Source organism: Manihot esculenta, chromosome 14 (assembly GCF_001659605.2).
Source record: "Manihot esculenta cultivar AM560-2 chromosome 14, M.esculenta_v8, whole genome shotgun sequence".
Taxonomy (NCBI): Eukaryota; Viridiplantae; Streptophyta; class Magnoliopsida; order Malpighiales; family Euphorbiaceae; genus Manihot; species Manihot esculenta.
This window is the reverse complement of record NC_035174.2, coordinates 7,453,439-7,468,036: the sequence shown is the minus strand read 5'-3', so window position 1 is coordinate 7,468,036 and position 14,598 is coordinate 7,453,439. Positions and strand designations below refer to the sequence as shown.

At 32.8% G+C, this 14,598-nt stretch overlaps 3 protein-coding genes across 3 annotated transcripts; 2 read left to right on the top strand and 1 right to left on the bottom strand.

The window, feature by feature from the left end:
- The first annotated feature begins 242 nt into the window (after positions 1-242).
- Positions 243-2,925, top strand: LOC110630819. The gene is made up of 5 exons (XM_021778415.2): positions 243-431; positions 516-586; positions 1,925-2,028; positions 2,444-2,498; positions 2,608-2,925. Exons 1-5 carry the CDS (start codon positions 342-344, stop codon positions 2,687-2,689), a joined length of 402 nt encoding a protein of 133 aa, XP_021634107.1. The 5' UTR covers positions 243-341; the 3' UTR covers positions 2,690-2,925.
- Positions 2,926-6,500: 3,575 nt separating this feature from the next.
- LOC110600319 lies at positions 6,501-8,315 on the bottom strand. Its single transcript, XM_021737149.2, has one exon. The coding sequence runs from the start codon at positions 8,238-8,240 to the stop codon at positions 6,732-6,734; it is 1,509 nt and encodes a 502-aa protein (XP_021592841.1). The 5' UTR covers positions 8,241-8,315; the 3' UTR covers positions 6,501-6,731.
- Positions 8,316-11,438: 3,123 nt separating this feature from the next.
- On the top strand, positions 11,439-12,346 carry LOC110600157. Its single transcript, XM_021736920.2, has 3 exons — positions 11,439-11,579; positions 11,689-11,750; positions 11,839-12,346. The coding sequence occupies exons 1-3, from the start codon at positions 11,489-11,491 to the stop codon at positions 12,154-12,156; spliced, it is 471 nt and encodes a 156-aa protein (XP_021592612.1). The 5' UTR covers positions 11,439-11,488; the 3' UTR covers positions 12,157-12,346.
- The last annotated feature ends 2,252 nt before the right edge of the window (positions 12,347-14,598 follow it).

The window sequence follows — 14,598 nt, the reverse complement described above, 5'->3', positions numbered from 1 at the left end:
AATAAAATTAATATTTTATTACTAAAAATTAATATTATTATTAACTCAATAACCCTTTAATAAAAATATAAAAATTTAATTAATAAAAAAATTAAATTAAACTTATTTCACTATTGAATACAAATATATATATTTAATTCAACTTATTTCTAATTAAATATTAATTTTGTTTTGAAAGCAATTAGCTTTTGTATTCTTGATTTGTATAAAACCCTCTTGTTTTATTTGCAGGAAGTAGATAAAATGTTTTCATGTTTACTAAATTTCTATATGATTTTTATTTGCCGTCTCGCTTCTCTCTCAATGAGAGGACGAACTAATTCCTGAATAATAATAATAAGATGGCATCGCCGCCACCGCCACCACCGCCACAATCACCTCCATCTGCCTCCAATTCCCAGAACTCCGCGACTCCATTAATTTCCCCGAAGGTCCTTTCTCTTTCCCTACATCTGTTTGCTTCTGTTTTTATGTTACTTAATACTGCTTCCTTTTGGGTTTTTGCTATTTGTAAGGTTGAAGATGGTGCTGTCAAGAATGGTGTTCCCGATGTCCTCCAGGTGAAGCCCGAGTTAGCTCATTTCCAGTGAGTAATTTCTTTTTCTCTGATTCTATCTATGGTGGAAGGAGTTTGATTTCGTTTTTCCTTTCTTAGGCATGCGGTTTTGTTGAAGTCAAATTCTACATCTGTTCTAGATTAATTTCCATTTATGTTCTTTCTTTTCGGCTACACGTGTGTTGCAATTATGATTCTTTTGCTGATAGGAAAGAAATTGTAACAAATGATACCCCTACCCTTCAACCTTTTTTTGGTTGTTTGCTTCTTTTCTTCTAGTGATACTAAGCTCTGATTCGTGATGGATTCTTGAGAAATTGCTGTGAAGGTGGAAATTTTGAAAGTGATACGACTGTGCTTTAATGGTGATATTTAGGCCTTAAGATGGGATTCTATTGGGTAATACTTCATTATTTTTCTTTGTGCTGCTTTGCTGATTGGAAATATGGAAGTTGAACTTCTGATTTTGCTGCTTTCTAATTAATAACGTGAATTGTTTATACGATGTTTATGAGACATTGTGGGAGCAATTTTTTGGTATTCATCTAATTTTTTTTTTTTTTGGCATTTTTTTTTAATTAATTAACTTTGTATTTTGCAAGGCTGGTTTACTCATTTATTTGGATGACTTATTATGCTTATTTTTAGGATTTATTTTCTAAAATAAAAGCTTCATGTTAAGTATTTCAATTTTGGTTCTGAAGGCTTGTCTTCTTCCAAGTAGAGATTTTATAATATTCTGTTCTATGCATGCTTTTGGAGCATTAATAAAATCAGCTTTAAGCTCTTCCTATATATTTAGATTTTAGAACCTCGGAGTTGAAATATATTTGAGAGTTTTGGAAGATTTTTGCAACTTTATAGGGGCTTTCAATATTTCATGTTGAAATTTACTCTTCAATTAAAATTCATTCACTTTTTTCCCAGGGCTTTGCATTTTTTCTGCCTTAACTTGGTTATGCTCTTTTCTTTTGTATTTTTGGTTATTCTCTTTTGAGATTCGCATACCTACCCTGTACCCATATTTATGGCATTACATCTTTTGTTCAGCTCCTAAGCATGTTCTTACTTATTGGTTATTTATATTTTCTTCATTTGGTTTAATTGTTCTATGGATGATCTCTATTGAGTTGCAAAGAAGCAAGCAATTCAATATAGCGAGGTTCTTAATATCTGTTGCTTTTTTTTTATTATTGAGAAAAAAAATTCTGTTGATGAAGTTCCAATATCACATGGGACAATATTAAGGAAAACCTTGTTCTTGGAAGTTATCAACTATTTTAGTCTTGAAACATACAAATATTTTGCCTGTTTCTGGATCCACAGTTCTATGTGGCAATAGCTCACTGCAGTTTATGTTATGGTTAGGATACTTGACAGTGTGGAAAACATGGACAAGTACAGAAGATATGAAGCTGACTACACCCATCGCCTGATGGCAAAGTACTTCTCTAAGAAGAATTTTTGTGGCGGTAAATCATTCCCCATAATTTCTTTTTCTGCTCTCTGGGATATGACATTCCAATTGGTTTACATGGTCCAATCCATTTTTGACTGTATATTGTTTTTATGGCTTGTTCATTCTAGTTGCATTGTCTGGTTAAGTAGTTAATTTCTTGTGATGATTGTGGTAATTTTCCTGTATTTTTACTCGGTTTATGTCTAATTTCTTTGCATGCAATTCTTGAATTTGTTTTGTGTAGAATGTCCCTTGCATAGCTCATGCGAGGTTAGGTTGTATTGTGCTAGTTTAATGAGATACCATTATTCACCAACTCTCTCAAGTCCTACGTATAATTATTTGTTGGACAGTTGACCTTACATTATGATATTCTGATCATGATTATAGCATACCCAAATCTGTTAGTTCTATTTTCCTTCTTTCAGGAGATGTATTCGATGAGAGAATGAGAATGGGTGATGAAACTATAATGTCTAGCAGGTAAAATCCATTTCTTGTGCAGTTAATTAAGTTTACACAATACTGGATCCTGCCACATGTCATCACATATGCTTTAACCCGAGGGAAGTTTGTTTTGCCATCTGTCTAGGTGGCCTTGTACTCGATCATTTGCTGATCCAGTGAAGGGTTTTGAGGAACAGAGCCATGATGGTTCAACGTCAGAAGCCTGATTAACATCTCCAGGGGAAGCATCCACCAAGTAGTGGCTGATGAAAGATTAGCTTCCTTAAGCGGTATCATATATAGCTAGATATGAATGATGTAGACAAAGATACAAAGTGAACAAAAATTTCATTCTAAGTTCCCATATAGGTGTTAGAAATGGTTGTCAATGAATTTGTCTTCAAGCTTAGCAATTGACCCATTGCATCTTTTATTTAATATTAATTTAACTAGTTATCAAAAAGGAAGGTGTTCTTTATTCATGCTCTTATCACTGCTGATTCATGAGTAACTTGTGTTGATAATTTGACTAATTGAAGAATCATATATATTATATGCTCAAGGGATTAAGGTAGTTGCAGAGGTAGAATAGCCGCTTTAGGCACTTGCAGGTTGTCCTCTATATTTTTGCAGTCATGGTCTTGTTCTGATGAATGCAACTGCGTCTTTCTAAGGTCAACAAGTCCGAGGGGTTTGGCAAATGAACCATCCTATAATTTGACTGCAAGACGTCCCCAAAAAATTGTCAGAGGTAAGGCACATGGTAGGCTGGTAACCAGTAGTTTAGCATGGAAAGTCATTTAAATCTCCCCCCTTTTTCTTTTTTAAGTCTTAGCAACTCATGGACATTGCGCATTAACATCATGTAGAGATTATGATATCCACTGCAATAGTGGATTTGCTAAGCATTATTTTGATTAGAAGGATTATTAATCAGGATCAGCGCATGCAAAAGAGGTTATGGCCTTGAAGGCGCTGTTATGTGGGACTCCATCTGTGAGAATAATTGCTATTGATTGTTGTTACTAAATGTAGAATTCGGTTGGTGAAATTCTGACTATTTCCCATCAACCATCTTAAATATATTTATATGCAATAATATAAACAAAATATTCCATGTCCAATATGATAAAGGGCCATAAATTCAACATGGTCCCATGAATTTCAGGCAATAAAGTAGAGAGCTCTTTCCTCAAAATAAATAAAGTAGAGAGCTTTTGTTGGTCATTAAGTAGTTTATGCACTATATATCCCCTGGCCACATCCCCATAACGATGCTGACTATAGACTGATAATTTTGAATTTTCCCCTCGAAGGCAAGTGGTGTTGCACATGCTCTCTTCCACGTTTCTAATAGGTGTCAACCGATCAGACTGAACAATTTGAGAAGAAGAAACGCTCTTCTTGCTGGTGGGATAACCGGATAACCTTCTCAAAGAGCTGAAGATTCATGGTCTGGATATGATTAACCCGACACTGGAACTCCTCGATTTGCTGCTTCTTGCAGCAGACATGATCTTCGAGCAGATTCTTTATTGGATATCATCCTCTTATATGTCTCCCCTCATGAGAAATTCCCAGTTGGGAATCACTTAATTTCGTTTAAAGCAGAGTCTGCACCGAGAGCTGAGGTGTTTGGAGATAATTTGTGGAGTGGAAATGGATGCAGGAGTTGGATGAGATCTATCTGTTGCAAAAACTTGAGTTGGATTCTGGATTTTGAGAATATTTGCCTGGGAAAAAGGGTGGCTGTGGACTTTATAGGTTTAACTTGAATGTGGAGGTAGGCCACAGAACAAGACGGGGTAAGAAGATTCTGAAACGAGTTTGCATGAGGCAGATATTGGAGTCCGCTGATTTCCTGTGGGGAAGTGGGAGCTGAGGGAGGGAGAAAGCCCGAGGAGGAGAAATTGGTTGTATTTAAGATGATGCTTCACCAAATAACAAGAACGAGAAATTGTTGTGTTATAACAGGCACGCGAAATGATCACATTAAACAATATAAATAGGAAAAAAAAAATCAATGATTCGACTGTAAAGTATATATCAAACATAAGGTGTGAGAAAACTTCCCCCCGCAATGAAGAAAATAAGTTTTAATTAAACTTTAAAATTTTAGACTATTATTGTTTTGTAGAATATTTTCTAAATTTTTTTATGGTTAATGTAACATCTTTTCATAAGATTTTTTAAAATGACTTCTCATTTAAAAGAAAGTCATTTCTTTAATTTTGAGAATTAATATTGCTATACTTTTTATAAAACAATGAAAAATAATTTAAAAAATATATTTTTTCAATGATTTCTAAATACAAATTATTTTCATAAACAAATAGAGTTCCATCTCTAATCTGGCCATGCCTTTTGCCAACACTACAAATTACAAAATATTTTATTTGATTTGTACCACGAACAATTTAAACCTTTGAAATATATTCAAAATCTAAAGCTGGATCATAATAAGTTTCTTATTATGCATGAATGATAATCTTTTACAGAAGGCCTATGTGGCTTGTTGTGCTGGAAAAGGAATGAAGGCAAATTTTCATGTCACGTAATAGAGCACTAATTCTTGCACTTTAGATCTATAAAACCTACCTCCGAATGTAAGCATCAGTTATCTACAAGTCGATGCTTTAGAATACACAAAATAAAGAATGAAAAATATCAATATTAGTGAGAAAAGTAGATTATCATGGATAAATTTTTGTAGATCTCCAATTCCAACATTAAATATAGTCCAATATAGATCAGTATTCAAAATGAAGATCACCAACTGTCCAAATACCAATTGTTACGGAACCCTGCCCAAGAGAAGTTTGGGTTTGAAGTGGGCTTTTGTCTTGCAGCATCCTTGTTTTCTTGATTCTAGGGGGAAGGGCAGGCATCAATGATCCCATAATTGGCCGAAGCAAACGGTATCATTTCTTTCTTCTGCAAAAAGGCACATTCGCGTTTTCTTTTCTTCAAGAGAAATATTACTTTGTTATGCTCCTTTTTTGATGCGGATAGAAAGCTACTCTCCAGCTGCACTACCAAATCAAATTCATCTTAACGATGAAGAAATTGTTGCACCTCCACAAAGATCTTCACATCTATTACATTTCAATCCTTGCCGTGATGCAAACCTGATACTCATGCAACACAACTGTTATATATATACATACAAATCATCAGAATGGATACAAACTATTGGAAACTGAACCCATATCTCACGGGACAGAATCTTCCCCAGTAACGGTGAGCGAGGATTATTCACTTAACAATGAGCTTGCTTGAACTACTTCAGACGAAAGGAAAATTTTCTACAACTTTTAGCTTTTCTGTGCCCGTCACCCCTACCATTAATTGTTAATCTCACATGATGGCTAAAATGGTGACAGTATATTTTTCTAGTCAGGAAATGCTTCTAAGCAACTTCATTCTCATTTCAAAATTCAACTAATTTCTCGTTGCAACTTTCCCCTTTTTTTCTGGTAAAGATAAAATAATAATAATAACTAAAAAAGAACCACAAGGCTTCCACCACCAAGTAAACATCCACTTTGCAGGTGACAGTAAGTAAAGATGAATGCAAATCAAGTGAAACGTATGGACGTTCTGAACCATTATGGCACAATCGTCCACATAAGTTGGTTTTGTCCAAATTACTTGCCCAATCTGAGAGAACCCTAAATCAAGTTTCCTACATGGAGTAAATGTGTTATTTCTTCTCTTAAATGCCACTTACCATGCCAACTGGTATTATTAACACGTACCCTCCTAATAATGCTCTTAACCATATATGCTACGCCAACCTTTCAAATTCAGCCCCCTTTTTGGGGCCAGACATTGAAGTGGATAGTGAATCCTCTAAAATTAGGATGCCAACAAAATCCAAGTTTGTAAATGCCAGATAAAATGACACAAATGATAAATTATGCAATACATCATAAAATGACAAGTTCCTCCACCCACAATACATAAGTTTAAGAATCAAATATATTATAAACAACATTCTGTCTCCAATGACAAAATGAATTATACAAGATATAAAAATGCAGAACCACTCCAAGAATCATTAAACATTATCAAAATAAAAATTTCCCAAGAGTACAATGTTGCCAAAATAATGTTCTTATACTCGCTCATATTCATAGTAAATTGTGATGAACCTCATTATCCTCACAAAGGGAAGCAATACATTCCAAAAGAAATATCTACATGCTTAACAAACCTAATGCCGATAAAAGGTCAAAAAAAAGCATACATGACCAAATGTATTACCAATTAAAGGTGCAGACCAGCAGTAACAGTTCTTTGTGCTGCTGCCTTTCTCCGCTCATAATCTACATCATCTGTAGGCAACTCATATCGACATATTGGGCAAGTATTTCTAATCGCTAGCCAGGGCAAAATGCACTCCCCATGATACCAGTGTGTGCAAGGCAACTTCCTTGCCCTGCCTCCAACATTAATCTCGTCATTACAAACAGCACAAAGTGCATTACTATTGTCAACATCCTCTTTTGTCAGAAAGACAGATGGAAGCTTCTCAACAACAGATTTTGCTGCTGGAGGCCGACCAAGCATAGCATTCTCATTCTCTGCAAAGTGCCCAAACAAAGTCTCATACTCAGTAGTGTAAATATAATCATCATGATCCCCAAAATACAGCTCAGCAGCATGGTCATGGTCGTGTTCCAGATTAGTGTCCAAGTTGTTTGCGTTCAACAAAACTTCCCATTCCAAATTTCCCAATCCTCCTCCCCTCTCTAGACTCTCCATGTCCTCAAGGGCAATAATAGGTGAAATGGAGATAGAAACAGAGGCCTGCTCGTCATCAACAAACATGCTTAGAACCTCTCTCTCATCAACGCGGCTATCCACTTCCTCCCACTCAAAATCCTCATTGTTTTCTCTGTCATCCTCCAATTGAAGCGAATCCCAACAAAGAGGAATATTAACGCTTGCATCTTCCTCATCATCTCGGTCAACATTATCATAATTATCATTTTCTATATTTACACGATCCAAAACATCGTCATGCCCTGAATAAAAATCTATAGTTAACGAATTCTCATTATCTTCTGAATCAGGATCTGATCCAAACCCAACAACCCTCACGGAACTGGTGCAAAAGCTAACGGTAGACTCAGCCCCACAAGATTGGGTTCCGGAAAGGCTTCTCTCCATGAAGAAATTATCATCGTAATCATCATCTATAACTACATTTCTGCTATAATCATCATCATTATTATTATTAGTATCACTGTGACTATGATTACGGCCTGTATTTTGAAACTCACCACTCTCGTGACCGTCTAAACCAATCCGTAACCCTAAATCGAGTTCCAAATTATCCATACTCAATACATAATTCTCCTCTATATCACCAAAGTCCAATTCGTTAAGCGAATCAGATGCCAAATGAGAACTATGACCCGTTACCTGAGATTGCAGGACCCGGTGTTGAAACATATCCATTACAAGACTAACCTGGTTCTCGCGATCCAGTAGATCCGGGCCTCCGAGGATAACTGATTCAGAATCCGAGACGTCGTCGTCCTCGAGTGTCCGAATATTAAAATTAGTGTGTCCGGGACGTGGGCTGGGGTCGCGGATAGCGGCGTGCGGGGGGTGAGTACCAGAAGAGGAGGAGGAGAAGAGAGGGAAGTAAGGGTCCGCAGTAAGGTGATGATGGTGCTGCGGCAGTCGGTAGTGGTGGCGACGGTGGTGAGACTCGCCGTCGACGGGGTCATGGTGGAGGTAGCGGTGGAGATGAGAAATGTTAGCCATAACTTCAAATTAAAACCGGAAAATGTAGCTTTTCCATTTTGTCATTTGAAGGGGTGGAAACAATGGCCTTGAATTTGCTGGGGGTATGGCCTTAAAATTACCTAAGTGTCCTCTGTCTTTTGTCCAACATTTATTTCTTTATTTTAATCAGATGTCCAACATTTAATCCCATATTGTATATAATATCTCAATTTTCAATTAATATTATTTCTAGTAATTCTTTTTAGTAGATTAGAGAGATGGGATTTGTAGGTGATTCCTATTTAACTATAAGATTGAACGTTAATTAAAGTAAAAAAATAGTCCTATTTAATCTTAGCCCTTAATTTTTATAAGGACAATGTTTAGGATCATTAAGTCATAAAATAAAATAAAATAAAATTGTTCTAAATTAATTTTCACCTTCTTTTTTTTTTCTCTTTAATTTTAACCATTAGGTTTAGGGTTTTGATTTCCATGCATTTTCAATGTTCCTTTTTAATTCTTCCAAAAAAACATTTTAGTCTTGCCGTTTTATTCACCTTCGTACCCGCTGAAGCATATGTCAGTCCTCCTCTTCACTCGACACCTCCATTGAAACAAGTATAAATTTATGCATTTAATAAATTTTAATTTTAGTTTATCTTTTACTTCATTATTTCAAATAATATATATATATATATATATTTTGATACGCCATAATAATTAAATTTTTTATTAAAAATTAATAAAATATTTATTATAATGCATTGTATTACAGCACAGTAAATATTATGTTAATGGCTAAATGTGAGCTTTTCTTTTCTATTAGACCATCTTGAAAGTCAAATTGTGATTTTTCTGTTGTTTTTAATTAGCTTTGACAGCTTTGATAGGAAATCTATACATTCTAACATTATAAATAGCAATAGGGTTTTACAATATCTTTCATTAATTAGTTTTGTGGCAGGATGTTGATGTTTTATGCAACGTCTATTTGATTTAACGATTAAATATAACTTATCGATAATTGATAGCCATTACCGTTAACTAGTAATTATAATTAATAACCGCTATTGATATATAAATTATCTAAAAATATATATTTATATAATAAAAAAATTATTACTTAATTTTTATGATATAAAAAAATTTATTAATCAATCACTTAATTTTAAAGTATATTAAAACATGTAAGATATTTTAAAAAATTTATTATTTAACTTTTTCATTAATTTTACAGTTAAGTATTTTAATATTTAATTTTTATAATTTTAAAAAATTTATTAATTTACTCTTTAAATTTTTAAAAAATTTACTAATTAATTCATTATATCAGAGACATATTAATTTTTTTATAATATTTAACGATTAAAATTAACGGATGAACTATTTTTTAAAACGTAAGAAAATTTTAATGCATGTTTTAAAATGAAGCGGTCAACTAGTGACGAGTAAGTAATAATTTTTCTCTATATAATTTGTTTTACTATTTTGATAGAAAATATAATCATTAATTTATTATCTAAAATAATTAATTTTATTATTTGAATACATATATAATTTTTTATTTATTAAATTATATTTATTTTATGAGTAAAATAAATAAATAAAAAAATAAATAATAAGAATAATAAAAAGATAAGAATTACATATATAATATGTATAACATAGATATAGGTTAAAAAACGATAAAATGATACTTTTAATTTGAAAGAGCCAACTGATCTCGATCAGCTCTAATTTTATAATTTTTCTAAATGTAGAAGTCTAGCCGTTGAAACCCCCAACAACTCTTTCAAATCTCTAATCTAAATACCCCTTATTCTTGATTATGTTTCTTGATTTTTTTTAACTGATATGTTTCTTGATTATTTGGTGACTTTAAAAAAATATATAATATGCTTTAGTTAAAAATAGATTAACTCAATAAATTAATTAATTTTAACAATAATCTTATTAAATTTATTAAAATTATGATAAAAAGTTTAATCTATATAAACAATAAAAATAAAATAACAACTATTTAACTATAAATTTAAAATATTATTTCACATTCATATTTTAAATAAATGTGTAGTTAGCTAGGAGAGTATTAATAAATAAATAGTTAAAATCTGCTGCATTTTCTCAAAGGTAACGCCATATTATTCAAATTCTTGAACGCCTAAATTTCCTTTATTATTATTTTTTTCCTTATTCATGTTTGAAATTAATTTACAGTGAAAAGCTTGTTCAGATCCACGTTACTTTAGAATTTTTAAGCTAAATTAAATAAAAATTATAAAATTTATAATATTTATGATATTCGGATATTAAAAAAATAAAATATAAATTTAATATGAGAAATTATATATATATATATATATTTTTTAATAATATATAACCGTAATTCTGCTAGGTACATACGTAGCTTTATGGTGCTAATTGAATGATTATAACAGAATGAGTTGCTATCAAGTTTGTTTTTCCATATGAAACTGAAAATAGAGAACAGTAGCCTTTCAACATACACATGCTGCTTTCTTTGACCAACGAAGATGAAAACAGAGAGATGTTCTTCTGATTTCAATATAGCAACATGCACGTTAGCCTACACACATTCTTGACCCCTGCAGGTCTAGTAGATTGGACCCATACCTAAAATTTCTTTACAAAACCCTAGATATATAGCCTTCTGTTTAATCTTTGACTTGCTAAAACTTCAGTCAAACCCCACATCCACCTTAATCAATAATTAAGCAATGAATTAATCAAGCATAAAATTACTTAATTATCCCTTCCACGACTTCTTTTATCCTGGATAGCTTCCACTACTATAAGAAACTGTGCCAAAAGGAAGCTTTGGGGGGCAACTCTTGAATTTCTTCGTAGATCTTGATTTAATTTATAGCATATGATCGACATAAAGAAAAATTTTCTACGGGACTTGAGCAGCAGCAACATTATAAAACGCAAAAACGTTTCTCGTTGCATGCATGGCGGCAGACAGGCGTTGAATACCTGTATCTTATACCCCACGCTGTCATGCTCCTTTTTCCCAACACTTCGAAGCAAGCCCACCAAAATAACTGTTTCAATTCAAAGCTTTTGAGCGATCCTTTGTGCTTTTGAGTTTCCCAAGTCTATGCGACCACATGCCAAGTATTTTTTCAAGAAAAGTGGAGACTGTTTGAAGTTATAACCCTAGTTTTGACCTGTGTTTGGATTCTATAAAGACCCTTCTTCTATCTTTCACATGATTCTCTTTTGTTGTTAGATAACAAACATACCCAAAGAAGAAAAGAAAAATGGCGTCCACAAGGTTTAGTGGCTTTCTACTTATGTTCATTCTTCTACTACATGAAGGAAATTCTTGTGCCACCATTATTACCCATCAAGGTACTTCAACCACTCCTTTAGTTAATTTCTTGTTAATTAGTTTGCTTGCTATTTAAATTGTTTCATGGATGCTTATTAATTAACGAATGTTATTCCAAACTTTCTGCAGCAAAGGGGAAAACAGTGGTTGCTAAGGGCAATAAGCTCGCTGCAGTGGATGAAACCAAATTGGTAAATTCAATTAATAACATATATACAATTATTAAACTACGAAATAATGAAGTTGCAATCCTGAAAAACCTGAACTTTTTATTCCCAGGAAATTTCATATGGTGTTCCTGCTGCCATGGCTGAACTTAGCGACACAAGGCTTAGAGGAAGAAAAATGAAGCTGACGAGAATGGGTTTGCAAGAAAAGATGAAAGAGGAATCTTTAAACAAAGAAGACTTGGAGTTTTCAGGTGCAGCTCATTTTGTAGGAAACTGTGACCATAGAACTGGGAAGAGGATTTTGAATGGGAAATGTAAACGGATGAGTGGTAGGAGGTCTAATCCTTTGAAGGACAAAAGGGCTCGTTTTACGGATTTCAGCGCCGATTATCATGTGCCAAGACCTCACCCTCCTAAGAATAACTGAGAGCGAGGAAGAACAGTGGCGAAGCCCTCAAAAGATAGCCATGTGTTATCTTTGTCAATTTTGGTTTCATATATTTTATTTTCTTTGATGGGTGTTCTAGTGAATACAAGTGCGAAATATCAATATTTGTATGTATGCAAATACAGATGTAATTGACATTGAATAGAAATCCATTTTCATTTAAAGGTCATCCTTTTGGTTTTTTAATTAATTCCGGATGTTCAAACTTACTTCAACTAATGGCAGAGTTGATTAATCACTTTGGTTAAAGGCAAAACTCATGTTATCGTTATGTTTCAATTTGATTGTCTGAATGCAGGAAAGAACACATATGCTTCAAAGAAGCACCTGGGCTTCACAGGAGAGCTTAACAGATCAGGTTTCCGTTACTGTCTGAGATGCCTATATATTTAATTTTTTCTTCTCAGTTTCATATTTATAATTTGATTTTCTCTTCTTGATCTAGAAGGGAAGTAGACTGATGAAGGCAAAGTCGGGAGTGCCAGAAACCGACAAGCTCCAGCCGAGAGGCCCAACCAAGCATGCTTTCAATATTCAAAACCGGTTTCAATTACTACAGGCAGCAGCTCGGAAAGCTCGTCAAGGTCAACAAATCCAATTCCCCAAGAGTTAAATAACTCATCTCAAACTCTTGAATCACAAAAGCTTCTTGACGAGGCTGCCATGGAAATTGTTAACTTGATGAACAAAGACTATCCAGGAGGAGGAGGTCCTCGTCACAAGCCTCCGATCAACAATGACCAACCTACGAGTGATCAAGGACGTTATCTGATACCATAAATCCATTGTTGTTCCAGAAAATGTTGACCCCATGGGAAAGAAAATTATGGCTGGTTCAGACTCCCTTACAAAGAAAATCACAAGAATATACAAGGCCCATAGCCTTGAAACTAGAAATCTTAACTGCATTGTACTCCAGAGGATGCTCAGAGCATGGCTAGTAAGAACAAAGGTTGAAGCTGTAGCGTCCGGTGAGCAAGAAAGGAAGGAAGCGGTCCACAACTAAAGCTTGCGATTCCGCCATTGACAACTAACTGAATAAGTTGAGAAACATGAAAGCTTGAAGGTTATACCAGCTTGCATGTTTGTAAAAAACGAAGTCAAGCTTAAGCTCAACCAGATGCCAAAACTTAAATTCAAGATTTGCCAATCCCAGAACTATGGATTCGACGGTGGGAGGGGCCAGTGGGCGAGCCGCGGACCCTTAGAGGGCCAATTTCATCTTAATCTTATTTGTTTTATTATTTTTTGTTTGTTTAATTTCATTTTTAAGGTAAATTAATTTACCCACTTCATAATTTTTTTAAAAAATTTGAATATTTTATCTTATTATCCATATAAATATCATTTGATTTTATTTATAATTAAGATTTATTTTTTAAAAATTAAATAATCCAACTCATAATCTATTAAACTCTAATTTTTTTAAATTTAAATTTTTTAATGTAAATAATTTATAAAAACTATTAAATAATCTAACCATCACTCATAAATCTCTTTTTCTTTTTCTAAAAATTTAAAACTTATTTTCATAAATTTAAATAATATAATATATAATTTCAATGGCATAAATAAAAGTAAATAAAAATACCTATACTCTTTAACAATAAAAAGTGATTATATAAAAATAAATTAAATAATAAGTTTATAATTTATCTTATAAATATTTAAAAAAATTAATTAGGATAATTAAAGTTAAAATCTTGAATATTAAAGGCAAAGAAAATAATGGAGAAGTAGATTGGTTGTCGTAAAAACAATATTTGAAATTGTTAGAGTTTAATTTTAAATTTAGTAGTTTATCTATATCAAAAATTACACAAATAACGCATCTTATAAATTATAAAATTATATTGTTTAATAATTTATAAAAAATTATTAATAAATTTATTTTAGCATTGGCTAAATAAATTAAACAATATAAATATTTAAATTTATAAATGCTAAATAATATATATAGCTAAAATTTTATAGATTAAGTAATATGTATAACTAAAATTTTATAAATTAAATAATATAAATATTAATAATAAATTAATAATTATTTAAAAAAATAAGATATTTAATCTTATAAAATATAAAGATATTTTAATGAATTAATAAATTTTTAAAAAATTATGAGCCTTTATCTAACGTTAGGATAAAATTAGCGAATAGTCATTTAAAAATTTTCAGGAGTAGCCACCCCGGCCCCACCTTGGATGCGCGGTTGGGGTGGGATGTTGATGGGTAAGGACAGTGCTCTCAGCTGTTTCGTTCTTAGCTTCAAAGGTAGAGAGACTTTGTAACCAACAGAAAGGGGTAGCTCATAGATATCTTTGTGTGTGACTGAGTCTGAGACACCTCCAAAAGCTATCGCTTAAGCCAGAAACCAAAACATACAGATCGAATTCAGAAATTAATCTTCAATTTTTAAAAGCT

Coding starts and splice junctions, on each gene's coding strand:
- LOC110630819 (XM_021778415.2), top strand. CDS start 342: ATGGCATCGCCGCCACCGCCACCACCGCCACAATCACCTCCATCTGCC. Junction 432..515: donor CTCCATTAATTTCCCCGAAG/GTCCTTTCTCTT, acceptor GCTATTTGTAAG/GTTGAAGATGGTGCTGTCAA. Junction 587..1,924: donor CCCGAGTTAGCTCATTTCCA/GTGAGTAATTTC, acceptor TGTTATGGTTAG/GATACTTGACAGTGTGGAAA.
- LOC110600319 (XM_021737149.2), bottom strand. CDS start 8,240: ATGGCTAACATTTCTCATCTCCACCGCTACCTCCACCATGACCCCGTC.
- LOC110600157 (XM_021736920.2), top strand. CDS start 11,489: ATGGCGTCCACAAGGTTTAGTGGCTTTCTACTTATGTTCATTCTTCTA. Junction 11,580..11,688: donor CACCATTATTACCCATCAAG/GTACTTCAACCA, acceptor AACTTTCTGCAG/CAAAGGGGAAAACAGTGGTT. Junction 11,751..11,838: donor CAGTGGATGAAACCAAATTG/GTAAATTCAATT, acceptor TTTTATTCCCAG/GAAATTTCATATGGTGTTCC.